This window comes from Anopheles nili, chromosome 2 (genome assembly GCF_943737925.1).
Source record: "Anopheles nili chromosome 2, idAnoNiliSN_F5_01, whole genome shotgun sequence".
NCBI classification, from domain to species: domain Eukaryota; kingdom Metazoa; phylum Arthropoda; class Insecta; order Diptera; family Culicidae; genus Anopheles; species Anopheles nili.
Window position 1 is genome coordinate 27004605 of NC_071291.1, and position 18124 is coordinate 27022728.

The following is an 18124-nucleotide window of genomic DNA, read 5'->3' on the forward strand; positions in this document are numbered from 1 at the left end:
GCTTGCGCTATCAAGTGGAGATGCTCTTGCCGGTACGTACCATAAGCATTCAAAGAAAAGAGCGCGAATTTCGCAAGTCTTTCAGGAAACGAAAGCGAATACAAGAGGCTAAGGCCACACGTACCTTGCGAAACGCTAATTGCTACGTACCGAATTGGGGCGGGTAAACGCTTTCCGTCCTGCTTGACCCGGAACGAGTGCATCTAATCCAATGGGGCGAATCCCCCGAGCTGAAAAGCCGTCAAATTCAACTTCAGTGACGTGTTGCAGTGATAGCAATCTCGATTCCAACTCGCCCGATAGAAGATACCATTTTGAGATGAGCATCCTCGGCCGAGCCAGATGAAATAACGGTGGAGGAAGTAAACTCAAGTTGTTCCATGCAGCATTGATGATAGACCTCGCATAACTGTGCAAATAATGTACTGCTAATGCATTATCATTACGCTTGCCAAAGTGATGGGTGCCCGTTGTTGTGGATGATGGAGAAATTGGTCTTTTGATGCGATGGTTTGTATTCTTGCGGAACCTTGCCGGCTGATCGACACCTCTATCGTTGAGGATCATTAGCTCGTATGCCGGTGATCAGTGTTATGTCGAAGGATATCCAACTTATCCTTCATAGCTGCGCGCCATTAACCTTCCGAAGTGGTTGTGCTTTTTTTGTTCTCGCGAAGGAAAATATGATTATTTCGGGTGGAAAACGAATACCCCAGCTGGGACGAATGTAGCGGCCGTCGTTACCACCTCTACCGGGAGCTTTTCGAATGCTTATGCCTTTTTTTAGTACGACCCACTAAGCACGCTTCTTGCTGTCTACCAAGTTTCTGCAGTGAATGTTTCGTTTCAATTCACCTTGATACGGTGTCGGGTTGATTCTCTTCGAGCGAATGGGTGGGTTGGTTTATGTGTTGTGAACCACTTTTTCGATCTAGTGGCAACCTTCGGCCCCCTTCCGTCCGTTTTGGCGCTCGAAAGGAAGCGCGTTGCGATTTATAGTTGTGCAACTTTCGTTGTTCGTTCGCCCCAGCATGGAGTTGCAGCCGGCGAGAGTGCAGTTGCATCAAACCACCGCCCAACTGGCTGCACCCAAAGCCAACCTGCTTGGGTGCGATCGCGCAAGCCATAGGAAGTTGATGAGGCCAGTTTCAGTTCTCGGACGTCGGCGCGTGCTCGATACGGGCGATTGGTTCGGTTTCACTTGAAAAATAGGTTAAAGAAAGAAAAATCAGCCATGACTGGAGAAAAAACGCGAATTTTATAGAGCAAAAGGAAGGAAAAGGCAAATGCGAGGGAAAGTGAGCACGGTCGGTGCATAAGTACCACCATTTCAAGCACTTGTGGGGCGAGTTTGAAAAAGGAACAACTCAGCCGTAATTTATGTAGATGCGGTAACTGCGAGGATGATTTGTTTGTTTTTATTACTACACTCGCCAGTTTGCGTGGCAACACCAGATTAGTGTCCACGAAGCTATTTTTCTGAACGTATTTTTCCAAAGCACCTAAACCGTCGCTAGTTCCTTCCGGGCGATTTGGCATAAAAGTGATAGTGAAAATCTTACGTCACATTTGACGTAATTATAGTAGCGCAGTTATAGCTGTCAGTGCACCGGTTTTAGTAGCCGGTTGTAAACATCTCCCCAGCTTGCGAAACTCGCTCGCTTATCGCTATCAACCTTTCCCACCGAGGCGAACTGTTGCTTTTGACCAAAGCTCCCATTTCGCCGCGAAATTTCCACTCAGTGCGGTCAACCGTGCGACGGTTTGTTTTGAAATACAATTTCACCGGTCATTTTGGCTTACGGTTGGCTCCACGCGAAGACACCACAGAGCTGGTGAAGGAATCTAATTTGCACACAATACACGTCGCATTTTGCCCCGCCAACGCGTCGTTCGCTGCTTTGCTTTTACCACGGTGAAATGGTTCCAAAATGTGTGGTTACGACACTTGCCACCGGTACGATCGAACCCGGCCGAAGTAACAGCTCTCTCGAACGAAGAGAAAACACCTGAGCGTGTGTTAATTGCAGGTAAAGTGTTCCGTTTTAACTGTAATCCCCCCAAGACACAGAGTTTTTCAAGGACGCCAACATTAAACAGCTCCCAGGTGACTCCCAGCATCACTGGTTCTGATCGAGAACCGGCATCTTTGTTGCTGGGAAACAACTTTTGCTTTCCTTCACGATCGAAACCGGTCATTTTCCGTGCCTAACCTATCGGTCGCTACGTTGTTTCGTTACAGGAAGTGCACACCCCGCAAAATGCAACCCTTCCGGATTGCAACGTTCCTGCCGGTTCTGTTGCTGCTGTTTCTGGTCACCCTGACCGATGGTTGGCCGTATCCGCGCCCCATGCCACAGAACCTGCGCCGGTTGCCGCGGCGCAACGATTTCGTGGCGTACAATCTGCACCGCATCATCCGGCCCCGGGACGTGAACGATCTGGACGTGGATCAGGCACGGAAGGCGATGCACGACGTGCACGAAACGATCGCCGAAGTGCAACGGTTGTTGGCACTCGATCCTACTCTACCCAGGTTGACCAGGTAAGGATTGCGGTACGGTTCAACGGAGGCCTGAAAGTGTTAAACTTTTCCATTCATTTTACAGGGGCGAAATCGAAGAGCTTTTTGAGAATGTAACACGGGAAGAGTTTAGCAAATCGCTTCGAGCTGGTGATCATCATCGAGCTCAGCACATGCGTGCTTTAATGCTCGTGCTGCCGTACCACGCCAACAACATGTCCCCGGACAACCTGCAGAAGATCTACACACGTCCACCGGTCACTCGCATCGTCGCAGCTCCCACGGACATGAAAACGGCCAGTTCGGAACCACTGCCGATCACTCCGGCTCGGTTAATTGCAACCACATCGACAACTCCCGCCGGGCCGAGAACGACCACTCCGCCCATCCCGGTCACGACGATCCGTTTTACGACCCCGCGACCCACGACGTTCCATCCGACGCTGCCAGAACGGATGCGAGGTGTCGGACTGCGAAAGGAGGAGCTAAATGACATTCTCGCGTCACTCGGGTTGTCCCAGAGCTTGGAGGAACTGCAAACACCGCCCACGTTCCGTCCCATGCCCACCACAACGACAACCGTGCCGCCACCAACGACAACTCGTGCTCCCGTGACCACCACGGAACGCCAGCACCGGCCACTGAACAACGCGATCGCTGTTGATGATCCGAAGGCGGCCAAAGAGCTCAAGGATCTGTTGCGTTCATTTGGGCTGTTGAAGGAAGAACCCCTGGACGTTGCTGCACCGCTGCTGCCACAACCGGAACGCCTGGTTGACATTCAACCGGCCGCACTCGTGCTTCACGAACCGTTGAAAGTCGAAGAACCATCCACTCCGGCAGCCATCGAACCATCGCATCCGTCGGTGGAACCGGAAGCCGTAAACATCAAACCGGGAAGTGGTGGTCTCACGCAAGCCAGCGTTAAACCGGACGACTACATCGCCTTTAAGCCACTCACACTCGGGGACTCAACGGTGAATGGTGATGGGAACACGAGCGGAAAACAGCTGGACGAGGAACTAAACGCACTGTTGCAATCGTTCGGGTTGCTGGGGCCAGGATCACGCAACAAAAAATCGATGACCGCAGAACCAACGTCAACCACCATCGCCACAACGAGCCGGCCACCGACGACAACAGCCACGACGGTCATGAAAGCCGTCCCGGCGATCGATGCGGATCTAGTCGCACCACAGCTCCTCTCCGTGCTCGGTACACTCGGGATTCAGATGAGACAGCAACAGCAACCGAGTCCATCTCCTGCCGCGCTGGTACGCCGTCGGGAGAAGACACCCCGCAAGCTGGACCCACCGACGGAAGAGACCCCATCGGCATTGGTGAGCGTGCGGAACGAGGACTACCGGAAGCTGGAACAACTGTGGCAAACGGTGAAGCAACTCGAGCAGCTAAACGTCAACCTGACCGGGGATTCGCTGGATGTGCTGCACCCGAAGCACTACGATCTGAGTCCGTCACTGTTGGCGCAAGGTCCGGATCCGGTTGATGTCGCTATCGACACCAACGAGCGGTTGAACGAGATCAAGAAGCGACAGGAACCGGGGACGACTACCGAGTCGAATGATGGCTCGGAAGTGACCGACAGCGATAGCCCAACGCGATTTAGTTTGCAGCTCAACACGACTGGTGGTGGCGGAGGTGGCACTACGAGCGAGGACGTCGAGCTTTTGGGCCCTTCAACGACGACGGCGGCAACGGCGACGGTTGAGCGTAGTACGGACGAAGACACAACTGAAGAGGGCAGTAGCAGCACCAGTAGTACCTCGACGACAACGACGACGGAGAGTGCTCGGAGCGCTGCCCTGGCGGATTCATTCCCATCCTCTGATTTGGCCGGGGATCCGGTGAACGAGGAGCCGTTACCACCGCCGCGTCGCAACGGTTTCTACTTCCTGTACGATTGGAACACGTTCCTGGAGGTGGGCGAGGACCCGAACAAGGTCATCATCCGGTACAATCCGCGTGCGGGTGATCCGAGCCGTTTCCTTCCGGTGACCGTACCGTAGAGAGCGAGCGAAAGAGTGTTAGGTAGCAGATTGTAGTGCAGGAGTTGTGTAAAAAGGCGTCGAAAAGGCACGATCGATCGGGAGGGATAGATTTAGCGGGAACCAGTTCTTGTAAATAGTGAAAACCAACCCCGCGGTATCGTCTCTCTCTCTCTTTCTCTCGTCGGTCTGCTGTGCAGCCGTAGAACTAAATTATCCTTTATTTATTATCCTTTCCCCCCTTGCGAGGACGAGGGTAGCGGTTACGTGGCGTGTTGCGTAGAGTTAGGATTGCTTTGGAGGATTTCGGTGCCCACGCGTGCGAGCTGGGATACGAATTAACTTCTATTTTTTTCTTCGAGCGGGCACACGGGATGCGGGTTTCTTTGTCGTTTTTAATTTGTACCGTTCGACGAGCGTCTTCCCCGCCGTCATCATGCGAGAGTGGAGCTGGGAAGGGTTTTGTATAGATTCGCGCAAAACTTGAACCAAAATCGAAAAATAAAGGCCAACGAAAACGAAAAATTTTTGGTGTTGACATTCTGTGAATTTCCTTCGAGAAACCGTTAAAAATTGTTCCCCGTTCAAAATTGGATTTCGGGCGAAAATTTAGTTCACCGTTTCACCAACAGATGGCGCTAATTAATTAGCGCCATCTGTTGGTCAGAAGATAAACTAAATGGAATTTTTTGCTAGCGCCATCTAGCTGTGAAAACATGAACTAAATGTGAATTTTTTTTGCTAGCGCCATCTAGGGGCGGCTGGCGGCAAAATCGCTAGCGGGAATTTTTTTCGCAACCTCCATCATTTCCTGCGCTCCTGTTACTTTTTCGAGATTTTCGGTCCGGCCGAAAATTTCAAGCAGCCTCCCGGGATTCCTGCGCTCCTGTTACTTTTTCGGGTTTTGCCAAATCTCACCGGGTGCAGGGTTTCTCGCACTTTTTGCACTTTTTCTGGTTTTTGTAGCTCGTTTGAAGGCGATATTTTTTAAAACGTTTTAAGTGGTTTTAGATATTATTTTCTCAACGTTTTTTTCTCAATTTGTTTCTCAACTATTTTATATAAAGAAAAAACGAAAACGGATGGGTTTTATGTTTCATGATCACTATTTCGTCTTTATTTTGTTATCCTTCGCCCGGGAAGGACATTTTGTCGGCGTTAGCTCCACTTTTTAGTTACACACACACACGCACACATCCGCAGGATTAAGCTGTACGACGGCGCGCCACCTACGCTTGACTCTTCTCATAAATACCTTCTCTAACATCACGTTTTGCGGGTACTTTCTCAAAAACCAACCCTAACTGGTTTTGCTTTCATCAAATTGTACAACAAACTCTCTCTCTCTCTCTCTCTCCTCTCTCTCACTATTCTTTTCTCTTTCTCTTGTAACATTCCTTGCTCGCAGAGAATTAATTGATCGTCCTGATCTACCTTACACATCTTTACTGCACCGTCGTTACTACATTTACAATCTACCAAGGGATCCTGCATGAGTGCGCGTTCCTACAGCTGGCAACATACATGTAACTGATTAGCTCTCTCGTTATCTATCCCTCTCTCTCTCTCTCTCTCTCTGTATGTCTAGTGTAAGTTAGCTGGCTTGATGGCGACTCCAATCCCCAACCCGTGGGGAGTCTTCGCGCGCAGACGCATAAGCTTCTACATAAGTCATATTTACACACGGATACGGTGTACTTCTTCTCCTGTGAGCTCGGTACCGTCGGGTACCATGGCAACCCACACCTAAAACGCGCGCTTGGCTGGAATAATACATAGGTTACTACGATTCGCTAGTATGAGTTTCCCTATCGGTCTTCTTTCACCACCCTACCCGAGGACAATTACAATACTACTGCTTCGCTTGCGTTTAAATAAATAATTTACACTCTTTCTCTTGTCCTTTGTTTGTCCTAATCTTGCTTGCGCAAATCCCCTGCTCCTCCAGCTGCATCATGCTGCCAAAGTGCCGAGCTAATGCAAATATTCTCGCAACGATCTGTCAGTCAAACTCCTGGCAACGAACCCTGCCCAAACGCGTGTTAAACGGTTAAAATAGTGCCTAATTCGAGAAGCGTGTGGTTTTAAGTAGCGTTTGTGGGGTTAAGTAACAATCCTGCTTCTGCAAACGCTCCTCCCGTGGGTGTGTCTTTTTATTTTCTTCCTTCTTTATCTCTTCCGCTCTCTGTTTCTCTACCTATATACAATTTAACTGTCCCTCCGGCCAAACGCTCCACGAAAGGTACAACATCTTGAATCTAAGCCCTTACATCTAGCATTTGCTTGTGCGCATGTGTGCGATTAAGTACAACGGTATTCGGTGACAAAACCTTGGCCTCCTTCTCTTCCCCCCCCCCCTCACACCCGCACCTACCCGCGAGGAGGTATCAGGTTACGCGTTAATTTTCTACAAAAAAAAATAATAATAAAACTAAACCCTATTAATAAAATAAAAAAAACTCCACTCCAGCTAGCGCACTATTGCCCTGCCTGTGTGTCCTGCCTGTCTGTCTGTCTGTCTGTTCTTAACAACGAAAGCCCTACTATGGTACACGGGAAGGCGGTGGTCGTTTGCGCCCGGGAAAAGAGGAAAACGTCGGCTTTCAACCGATCGGGGACGGATGTGGATCAAGGGATCAAGGAGTGGGCCGCACATACACACACACACTCCCACACCACTACACGCTCACGACCAGATCGTGCAGGACGGCGAGCAACAGCTCGAACGGTGACAACCCTCAGGAGATAAGGCGATACCCGTTGGTTCGCTCGTAACACGCCTGCACCCGGCAATGGTGCTCGGTATCCTGCTCGGGTGAGGACACTCCACTCTCCTCCCCCGGACATCCGCTTTCCGGCCGCTGCAAGCGTTCGTGCCGCCGGCGCACGAGGTACATCAGCTTGAAGGAGCGCCGCCGTCGCCACTTCCTGGAACCGGCGGTGGTCGTGGTGGCGCTGGACGGTCATTCTCATACCTCAATACTGTTCAAACTGCCCGAGGACATGTTCTCGGCACGGCCAAGCCGTGTTGCGGCCGCTGCCGCCGATCGCTTCAAGCCGGCCGCTCGCATCGGCATCGGTGATCTGGCCACTGACGTCACGCCCTGCCCTTGCTGCTGTTGTTGCTGAAGGAACTCGCTGCTAGGGCCACGGCCAATCCGTGGGCTGCCCGGTACGGAACCCGATCCTCGTCGTGTCCGCCGGATCGAGGACTGCCGGATGGAGTCATCCAACATCTGCTGCTGCTGCTGGTGCTGCTTCGGATCACCGTACGCTACGGTTGCTCCATTTGGGATCGGTCTCACGCCGGTTCGTTCGAGTGTACGCCGGTGTGGCATTGAGGCCAGCATCATCTGTTCCTGCTGCTGCTGGTGCTGCTGTTGCTGGGGTATTCCGCAGCTGTTCATGGCTGCTGTGGCCGCGCTTGGATGATGCAGAGGCGGAAGTCCACCGACCATGTGAGGCTGCTGCAGGTGATGTTGCTGTTGCTGCTGTTGGTTGGGAATCGATTGATGGTTGTTATTAGTGGTGCATTCCCCCGACATCGTCGTCGTTGTTGTGGGTGTCGTTGTCGTTGTCGTTGTCGTCGTTGCCATTGGATTCGCATCGTCGCCTTCGTCAGTCGCCTCGCCTCCACCACCAGTGTTGTCGTCCTTCGGGGGTTGGTCACATTTTACCACCGGTACGGTGCGCTTCTTTCTTCTCCATCCACCCTCGATGGGGTTGCTGCTGGCCGTCGGATCTTGTTGGTGTGATTGGGAGGAGTGTTGCTGTTGTTGCTGCTGCTGCTGCTGATCACCAGCGTCCACCAGCGTGTTCGGCAGGAAGCGCAGCTCCATCACAGTGCGATTCTAGAACAGTCACGCTGATTTCTAAGCTAGAATAAAACGCGTCTTCGCAAATCGATCTACACAGCAAACGGCTACAGGGGGTTTCGGGGTAGCAGTAGATGGGTGGGTGGATGTGAGGGTGGCAAGAAGACGGGGGGTACCGAAATGGAACCAATTGTCCAAGGGACAGAGAAAGAGAGAGAGCGCGCGAGAGAGAGACAGAGGGGGGAAAAAAAAGAACAGATTCACAGGGATTCGTTCCTGTCACCCGGAAGTGACTTCAGTTCCGGCGATAGTGCTGCTGCAGAGAACATGTGGGCCAGCAGTTGGGAGGAAGATAAAGAAACAGAGAGAGAGAGAGAGAGAGAAGAGAGAGAGAAAAGTGGCTTGTACATGATCGAAGTGGATCGAAGTTGGCAAAGATCATAAGATCAGATAGAATAGTGGTGGTTGGTGGTTAATCGAGAACCGAGAACGGAGGTTAACCATCTCCCGGAAGGAAGTCGTTTCCTGTGATTAGCGTGATGCCGAAAGTAACACCGAAAGACAGAGAGATAGAGCGCGCACGAGAGAGTGTGAGGTAGGGGTATTTGGAAGGAACGGATTTTGGGAAGGACACCAAAGGGAGCATAGTAAAGCGTTCTCCTTCACCCGGCAGACGACAGCAGGTGGTTGTGGTAGGCGGTTTCCAAGGCGACGATGCGAATTTGCTAGTAGAAAGGGGGTGCTGTAAAATTTGTCTGTTTGTTGTTGTTGCTGTTGCGTCGGTTTAAGTTTTTTTTTTCGTAAGGACATATGCCACACAACAACGAAGATTAGCTACTGTACACTTTCTACTGCACTGTCGTACGCATGCATAGTTTTTCTGCTCTACAAAGGAACGTTGGGTGGGTTGGGAAAAAAACCGGAAAGGATGGATTGGCAGCTTCTAAACGCATCCTTTGATGCCTCATGCTGTGCGTGCCATGCTTTCGACTCAACGTACGAAGATGTAACTAAGTTCAGAACAAAAACGCGTACAGCAGTTGCAAAGTAATTCAATAGTAAACAAAACGAACAAACAAACAAACAAATCTCGAATGGCGTGCAAATGGCCACAATAAATGCCCCCACTATCGAGGCAAGGACGAAGCGAGCGATTAGGAATTCAAGCAAACAGGCGAAAAAAAGCGGCTCACAGAGTACGCAGAGCAGTTAGTAGGCTTGGTTTTTGGGGCGGGGGAGGTTGGTTGCTTTAAAAAAAAGGCCATGCGGTCCGTTAGGGTTTGACCCGGTTAAACGTTGGCCAACCGGCTGGGGACAGGGAATTGTTTCGTGGAAATGTGTCAACCGAACGCAGTACGCTAGGTGGTACGAAGAACGTGCAAACTCGCCGTTACCTTGTCCCCGTCCTGGGCCAGCGGGTTTGGCGTAATATTCATCCGGCCGTTCATTCCATTCGCGCGCGTTCCCTTGTGATGCGTAACCCGTGGTCCACCATTTCCGACCGCACCGGCGAACCCGTTCTGGTCGACCGGGAAGTGCACTTTGGTGTCGGTTTCGTCTGCAAGAAAAAAAAAACAGAGATAATTAGCTTAGATGTTCGCTCGCAAGATGTCGCTGATTGTGGCCTTACCCGAACTGTGTCCTCGTTTCTTCCGTCGGTTAAAGCAACAGCACAGAAAGGACACAAGCAGTGCGCATACGAGCAGCACGCAACCGATCACGAGCAGATAGTTAACCGACACGACCTGGCCACCATCGGCGCCTTCCGCGGCCGCGATCACCGTCGGAACGGTCGGGGGTGGTGTGGGTGGTTTCAGCGTCCTTCCGGTTAGGATTGCACTGAAATCGGATGCCGCCGAAGCCGTAAAGGACTGCAGTTTGAACTCGTACGCCGTGCCCGGCTCGAGGTGATCGATTTTGAAGTGTCGCGCTGTGGCACTGTCCACCGTGGCTTTCGAGTATTCGCCGGCTGTGGTCGCGGGTCGATAGTACGCGTAGAACCCGTCGATCGGATGTGGCAAATGTTGCGGGAATTGCCACTGCAGGACGACGGCGTGCTGTGAGACGGGTTCGATGCGCGTGAGGGTCGGTGCGAGCAGGTGATTCTTGGTGAGTCCGAGTTGGGAACCGCGTTGAAGGTGGAACTTGCCGGAGGCCGCACCTTCCTTGTTGTCGTTGTTTGAGTACACTGCCACGATGCGGAACCGGTACAGGTGGTCCGATTTCAGGTTGTTCACTTCGTACGAACGCGTGTACGGAGGGATGTCCTCGTTTTCCGTCATCCATTGGGTGCGTGCGATGTTTTTGGCCGGATCACCGAGCGTGCGGTACTGCACCTTGAAGAACTGAATCGGCAACCCATCGCTGGATGGTACCGACCATCGTACCATGACCGATTCGTCCGTTAATCGTGTGATGTTTGGCCGCGACGGTGGGATCATCACCACTGGAAATGGAGAGGGAAAGAGAGAACCACGTGAATTACTCGCACTCGAAGTAGGCCGTGAGGTTATGATACATCCAAGCAGTCACATTTTGTGCTTCAGCTTGGGACGCGAAATTTAAGTAAAACATCCCATCCGGCATATCCCCCATCCGGCAACGATGTCCAAATCCAAGAAGTCAGCTAAATCCGCCAAGAAAAAGGCCACCGATCCGAATCTCGTTTACTGCGACGATAAGCACTTCGACGAAGCGCTCGCGATCGTCCGCATCGAGCACTGCCTTAGCTGTCCCATCTTCCGGCAAATGGCTGAGCGGATATTCGAACAGTTTGGCCGGACCTTCCCAGATACACGGTTCAAACTTATCGTAAACGAATTCGATCGGCTCGAACCACCCGCAGGAAGCTTCGAGATATCAATAGCTCGCCACTGTCGACTTCCAGCCCGCCAACTCTGGAGTGGCCTCGACCGAGGGCCACCACGGCGTGAAAAGTTTCCACCACTCGATGCGGATCACGCCACCTGGAAGCAGCTGATCGCACAGGTCGAAGCGGAAATAAAATCCCCCACATCGAAGAATGCTGCGGCCATGTTTGGTCTCCGGTCACCCTAACCACACTTACGGTTTTTGTGCTTCTTGCCACCCTTCCGCTTGGGCGTGTGTTCACCACCTCCAACCTTCGTGCCAGCCGGTACGGAACCAAGTGGAATCGTTCCGACGCCACCCGGGATTTGCTTCGGGATGACCTGTAGCAGGTTGCCTTCGCTCGTTTCACCGACCGTGTTCCGTGCAAAGCACTGCACGATGCCGGCGTGCCGTTTTTCAACCGATTGGATCACCATCCGTGTACCGTTCGCACGGATCAATTCGTCCCACTGCGCGTAATCGCCGTTGATCATCCAGTAAATCTCAGGTGGAGGTGATCCGCGTGCTATACACTCCAGCTCGAGGCTGTCACTTTCGTTGGTCAACGTTGAACGAGGTGGCGCAATGATACTTGGCGCTTCCAGCACGGTCAACCACACCGAATGAAGCAACGGTGGATCGATGCCATTCTGCATCCGACAAAGGTACTGTCCGGCATCTTCCGGATGCACGTTAGACAGCTGCAACCCGTAATCCTGAATTCGAGCGCGTCCATTCAGGGGTAGCCCGTTAGCACGTGTCCAAGCCGGCGTTGGCACAGGATTCCCCACACCGGGACACTCGAGCAGAGCCGTTTCACTCGGTGCAACGGACACGTTTTGCGGTTGTGTGAAAGCACGTGGTGCCGATCGTGGCATATACTCGACCTGCACCGTCGTGCGCTGCGGCAGGATGACTTCGCTGTTCGTGATCGAGTTGATCGCCGAGCACCAGTACGTGCCGGAATCGTGCACTGTCAGTGCGGTCAGAATCAACCGCCGGCCCGTCTGAAGCGTCGTCACGTTCGGCACGAACGAGATGCCATCCCTGTTGACGAAACGGACACACAGAGGTTAGTGATCGTGAAACAAAGCCCTTGTGGGAGGGTACGCACTTGTAGTAGCTCCAGATGGGCGCTGGTTTCGAGACGATGTCACCGCAATCGATGATAATACTGTTGCCCGGGAATACTTTGAAGTGTTGCTGCGGTTGAATGCGACGCATCGTCGTCGGTACTCGATCATGCCGGCCTGGAACACCTTCGTTGGCCGGTTCCAACCCGATGGTGGCCAACGTTAACTGGGCCGGAATCGACGCAATGGCGGATGCTCCAAACCACGCCACACACTGGTACTCCCCGATCGTGGCCTCACTGACGGAAACTCGCAGCTTGTACCTGCTGTCCACGGTGCTGGCGTTGTAACCGGGTTGCTGGAAGAAAATGTTCGATTAGCAACAGATTGAAGATTCTCTTATAAGGCCACACTCACGTTTCGACCAATGTACACGTAGTCCTTTCGCTGGCCAGCGGTTCCTTGCGCTCGAAACCGCCATTCGAGCCGTTCCGGGAGTAGATTGAGTTCGCACTCGAACAAGACCTCGTCGTCAGCGGGTGCGATGGTGTACTCCGGTGATCGTAACATGTACACGCCGAGTCCACTCGAGGAAGTGCCACTTCCACTGGATCTAGCGGACGTTCCGCCGTAAGATCCTGATGATGCACCCCCATTGCTGACTCCCGCAGGATGATGGTAAGGACCACCGGATGAATGACCGGCACCTCCGTGTGGTTGGTTATGGTGCCCGTGATGGAGTGAGTGATGATGCGTTTGTGATGATTGTGGCGAACCGGACACGGTTAGCAGGAGTACACTGAGCAGGCATAGCACCAACAGGCAGGACGATGAAGCTGACAATCTCCGGCAGAGGTTCCGGCACCTTTGGAGGTGCTTCCGTTGATGGCGATTCGTTGGCCGCCTGTTGACCGGATGTCGATGGGGTTCCGTGGTGTTGCCTATATGTGTGTCACGGTGTTGCAGGTTCTCCGGTGCCTTTGTCGATAAACTAAAGGAGGGTGTAGCACCCTCAAACAGGCGATCACTTGCCGAACACATGGTTGTTTTGTTGTTCTGTTTCGAAAGCTCGAGACCTTAACACATAGCAGCTGAAACGAGAAAGCAAACACCGGTCGAGGTTAATAAGAGGCTTCACTAAGGTCGGGAGGGTGCTGGTTCATGATTCAATCAAACCCCTTTCAACTGAGGACACATATTATACCCGGCAGCCGGTTCCTATGAGCGAGAGTGGACAAACTCAAATGTCGAAGAAAACCTCAAACTCGAAAACAACCACCCTCAGGTGCTCATCCGGTTGACCTGGACTCGTGCAAGAGTTTGACTTGCTAAGGATTCTAAAGGTGATCAGGTGACCGAAGGAATCAACACCGAGTCAAACGTATGTTTTGTCCACCTGTCCACGGTGTTGTAAACCAACGCAAGAGGTATTTTGTCGTCCGTACTTTACGACTTTGTTTCCCAAAACAAGATCTGTCACTCGAACCCGGCATAATGTTCGCTTGATGGCTCATCATCGTCGTGGCTTAAGCAACAGTTCCACGCCATCGACTGCAGTAAACACGCGCACTCGGCATCGCTCAACAATCGCTCAAGTTGTCGTTCCCGAAATCCAAACCAAATCCACCCGATAATCCTTTGCACCCGAGGGGTCGTAACAGTCCCAGCCCGTTCCCGGACAGAACAGCAAGAATGCAGCGCCATCGAGAGCATTACGATGCAATTTACTCAGCTCCTACCAGATAGCATCGCCGAAGCCAAAGAATGGGTGGGATTCGATGTGGAAAATCGGCACCCCCTCTCGGTCGGTTTCGGGTAGAGTAAGACAAAGCCTTCGAGCGGGACTAGACCTGGTTAGACCTTTGCCGGGAGGATGGATTTCATCTTGACGTGGTCCGGGTGGCGCGTGATTGATGATAGATTAATCACATCGTCACGGGTTTTTGAGAGCTGGGACTTTGGCCGTGGAACCGCGTGCCTGGTTTGTCAGAGGCAAGCGTCGATGAGCTGTTAAATTTCGAAACCAAACTGGACGGATTTTTCGGACCTTCGGAACACCGCCAGGGGGCCAACCGCCGGTCGTCGTGTGATTGTGGCAGCAGCGGACAATTAATCTTTTTCTCCCGCGGGTTTCCAGAGAGTCCTTGTTTTTATGTGTGTGTGTATTTGTTTTCGATCGAGCATGTTGAGAAGCAAAAGAAGAACAGCCAAACATTGAAACTAATCGTGCAGCTAAGCAGGCGGTGACCGCTGGGAGCTGAGAAGTTGATCGCTAACTTCGACACTCTCTCAATTGGGTCGATCTAAAAAGATGGCGTCGTGTAATCACTCTGAGATGGTTGTCCGTTCTTGGGATGCCGGCGTGGAGGCAATGCACTGACATGGTTAATCACCAGAATTCGGCTTCAATTTCCCGGAAAAAAAAATCAACGCCAGAAGACGAGTGTTGATGAGCATGGGCCTGTGTTTGCTCTACTGACGCACCCAAAAAAGGACAACGGATCTCAGCCGAAACCAAGCGATAGCTTGTTCAATCAAATGCTATCTATTTTAAATAAGCCCTTTCGTTCCTGCCTCGAACTGGGACAATTTCGTTCGCGATCGCCATAAATTAAATGCCTAGCACCCAATGCCTTTTTCCGGTCGAAACGAAATCAGGAACTGATAAATGAACCTGCTCGACGGGGCGTGAGAAAGTCAGTGCCGGATTCCAACTGCTGCGACTGCTGTAACTCAACTGTACCCGTAACCGTTTGCGATCCTCGCCCTTGTCGTGCGTTTGTTTATTTGATCGATATTTAGCCCTCGCTGGTTTCACTGTAAATAAACAAACCACCGTCCTCCTGATGGTAGTAACCGAGCTGTGGATGTTTATCGCGGCCGGAGTCAAGCTAATACGATTTGATTACACACAGCCACACGTGCAGTCGCTTAATTGATTGTGATCGATGAATGATTTCTAACCGATAATTGTAACGCGAGCTGAGATTACGCCCGACGAAGGGGCGATGATTGATGGAGGCAAAAGGATGAAGCGTTACATCACTTCCGGTTCTCGCACGGGTTTGCTTCCGGATCCGATCGACACGCCAAATGGGTTGCGTTCACCAGCAATTGAAACGCATCTCACGGGTTTGAATGATGGAATAAAACAATTACTCCAACAACAAAAAAGGGGACCATTTCCATATTCGCCCGAACTAAGGCTCCAATCAATCACTCGACAATTCGACCTGCAGTTATCACGTATTACATCACCGAATCTCTCCCTCTTTCGCTCCGACTTCTTTAATCGAAATCACTCGATCGTCATGCCACGGGGTGGAAACCGATAAAATGTAAATATTCTCCCGTTCTCGCCGTCCTCGAGCGGGTTCGTTTATGGTCCGTTCCCGCAACCGGACGCGGAGTTGGGTTGTAAAGTTTATTGGAAGGAATGTTTATTTCTTTTTATGAACCCATAATCGAGTGTCTTCCGTCGCGGGTGTTGCACTGGCAGGTTCGTAAACGCACGCCAGCCCTCCGAAGGCGCGCGCTAGAGTTACAAATCGTTCGCAGGAGATGGATGAAGGGAGAAAAAAATCCTTCCACCAGCAAGCTTGTGACGCCGCGGTGTCCCAATTCTACCACCGGGTGTCCAACCGGAGCCCAAGGGAGAGAGAGAGAGAGAAAAAGAGAGACAAAAAAACCAAGAAGATAGGAACCTGTCGCTGCGGATCTCGCGCGTTCGGTTGGCGGCAAACACTGAAGGGGAACCATAATTTTACGACAATGTTTTGAAACCCATAAACCACCAATCTCGTCATTGATGCGTGCCTCCGCCACGCTCATCTCCAGACCTTAAACCCAGACAAATCGTCAACCTAAAGGGCTCTCGGTTCGTGGACGCGAAGAAACCTTAAGCAAAGCGTTTGACGAACCGGCGCGACCAGAGGTCCGCCTGGTGGGAGCTGTCCACTGGACGGAACTGCGAAACCACCACCGACATCGTTCCTGACCGTCTGGCCAGGCGCGAAGGGTTATAGGAATTATTTTAATTTTAGATTAACGGCACACAACAAGGAAGGAACATATTCACCCTCCACCGTAGCTTGAAGAAAGACAACAGCCGAAACGAATGGGATAAAAAATGACATCCGAAAACCGATCCAAAAAACCCGATAATCCAAGGGATGTATCTCCTATAGCCCGTGCGTGAAACAGGGCCCATGGTTCAGAGGACGAAACACGCATAAATTAGCAGGCAGGTGCAGCGGCTAATAAACGGCGTACGCGTGTGGATCGAGCGGCGATCGTCCCGAGAAGGGGTTCCATCCTACGCCAACCGGATCGGGGTTAATATGGCGCACACACACACACACCGACACTCCCCGTAATGGCGGGAATCAATCAAGAGAAACGTTGCCGGTTTGGTGTACGTTTCTGGGCGCGTTTTCTAACCCTAGATCTCAGAGAGCCTTTGGGGTGGATCATCGATGAGCGATTGCCAATTTCCTTAAGGCCAACAGCAAAAAAAAAACAAGCATACCCACACCAAATAGAACGTTCAGAAAATTGATCACCCGACGCGTGAAGCGCACACGCTCATCCCCGAGCGCGAACGTGCTTTAATCAATCTTAATGATGTACGAACGCGAGGCCACCATCACCACACCGGTCGAAACCCATGTCGAAAGTTTAATTACTGCACATTTTAACCTTCTTTAAATTTATCATCCCTTTCCGCTCGCGTGGGGAGGTGGACTTCTTTGGGGATGTTTTTTTCTTTCGTTAAGCTCCCACTCACATCGCCACGTACATAAATGGAAAGTGTGGAGGTGTGTACCGAGCATAAAGTGCCCCAAAACCCCGCAAACACGGCAACGATCCTCGCGTGATCGAGACCCGCCGGACAACCTCGATGGCGTCAATTGCGACAAATGGAGCCGCGATATGGAAACGCACGGTGGTCACGTGGAGCTTGTGAAGATCTCCGTATTAGCCGCGCACCATTACGCCCTTAAACCGACGAGGGTTCTTGATTCATCTTTCCGAACGGTCAAAAAAGGGGGCGCAATCCAACAAAGCCCACCATAGCGAACGGTGAAAAATCGCACCAACGCGGGCGAAGAATTCGATTCGATCCTTTTTTTTCGACGCAAGCGCGCGCATTACGGGCGCAGGGGGAGGGAAATAGGGATCGAGCATTAGGAAAAAGAGGTCTGGAATGATGACAAATCTGCTCGATTCGCGACAGGCGCGCGCGCAGGCTTCATTTTACGCCTCATAAGCGCGCGGTCGCCGTAAAAAGAGCGGCCGTCTTTTTGCTGCCTTCCTTCGCGGTGTAATTATGCTTTTGAGCACAGCTCTCCTCCATCATCATTACCGTCATTTGCTGCCCGACGCAGTGACGCATGTTGGTACGGGCGAATTATATGTGCATGTGTGTGTGTTTTTGCGCCCTTTGGCCGCTTTTGCTTTTATTGGCCATCACCCTCGGGGTCTCGTTACTCGCGTAGAAACCCTTGGGGCGCTGTTGGGTTTTATCGTGTTTGAAGAGCCTTTTCCTGATTAAATGCCCGATTGAGAGGCCCCGCCGAAGTGTGTCAACATGTATTAGATAATCGCTTGCGATATTTTCCTTGGCCCTTTATGGCGGAACGCGCGCATATTTGCCGGGCGTTTATTTCCGGCCAATTGGCGTCTCTTTGCGGCGCTACATGAAGAGGCTTTGTTTTATTTCTCAGTTCCCTCAGATTTGAATGGTACAAAGAGATGGTAGAAAAACGTCGCCGCAGGTCTCAAGAACCTGTTCCCGAGGGCGATGAATTGGCATACATTATGGGGTATCAGTAAAAATTAATCCCACCCCCAATT

At 51.8% G+C, this 18124-nt stretch overlaps 2 protein-coding genes across 2 annotated transcripts; one reads left to right on the forward strand and one right to left on the reverse strand.

The window, feature by feature from the left end:
* Window positions 1-2261: 2261 nt before the first annotated feature.
* On the forward strand, window positions 2262-5031 carry LOC128732287 (mucin-3A). Its single transcript, XM_053825474.1, has 2 exons — window positions 2262-2545; window positions 2610-5031. Exons 1-2 carry the CDS (start codon window positions 2262-2264, stop codon window positions 4549-4551), a joined length of 2226 nt encoding a protein of 741 aa, XP_053681449.1. The 3' UTR covers window positions 4552-5031.
* A 2468-nt stretch (window positions 5032-7499) lies between these two features.
* LOC128720584 (interference hedgehog-like) lies at window positions 7500-13309 on the reverse strand. The gene is made up of 6 exons (XM_053814262.1): window positions 12686-13309; window positions 12310-12626; window positions 11413-12242; window positions 9976-10791; window positions 9740-9903; window positions 7500-8381 (listed from the first exon to the last, which is right to left on the reverse strand). Exons 1-6 carry the CDS (start codon window positions 13307-13309, stop codon window positions 7500-7502), a joined length of 3633 nt encoding a protein of 1210 aa, XP_053670237.1.
* Window positions 13310-18124: the final 4815 nt, after the last annotated feature.

Bases quoted from the DNA above. Each gene is read 5' to 3' on its own strand.
- LOC128720584 (XM_053814262.1), bottom strand. From the start codon at position 13,309: ATGTGTTCGGCAAGTGATCGCCTGTTTGAGGGTGCTACACCCTCCTTT. The intron at 12,627-12,685 runs GTGAGTGTGGCC...ATTTTCTTCCAG, and splicing joins ACGTGTACATTGGTCGAAAC to CAACCCGGTTACAACGCCAG. The intron at 8,382-9,739 runs GTAACGGCGAGT...TGACTGTTCTAG, and splicing joins TGGCCCAGGACGGGGACAAG to AATCGCACTGTGATGGAGCT.
- LOC128732287 (XM_053825474.1), top strand. From the start codon at position 2,262: ATGCAACCCTTCCGGATTGCAACGTTCCTGCCGGTTCTGTTGCTGCTG. The intron at 2,546-2,609 runs GTAAGGATTGCG...TTCATTTTACAG, and splicing joins ACTCTACCCAGGTTGACCAG to GGGCGAAATCGAAGAGCTTT.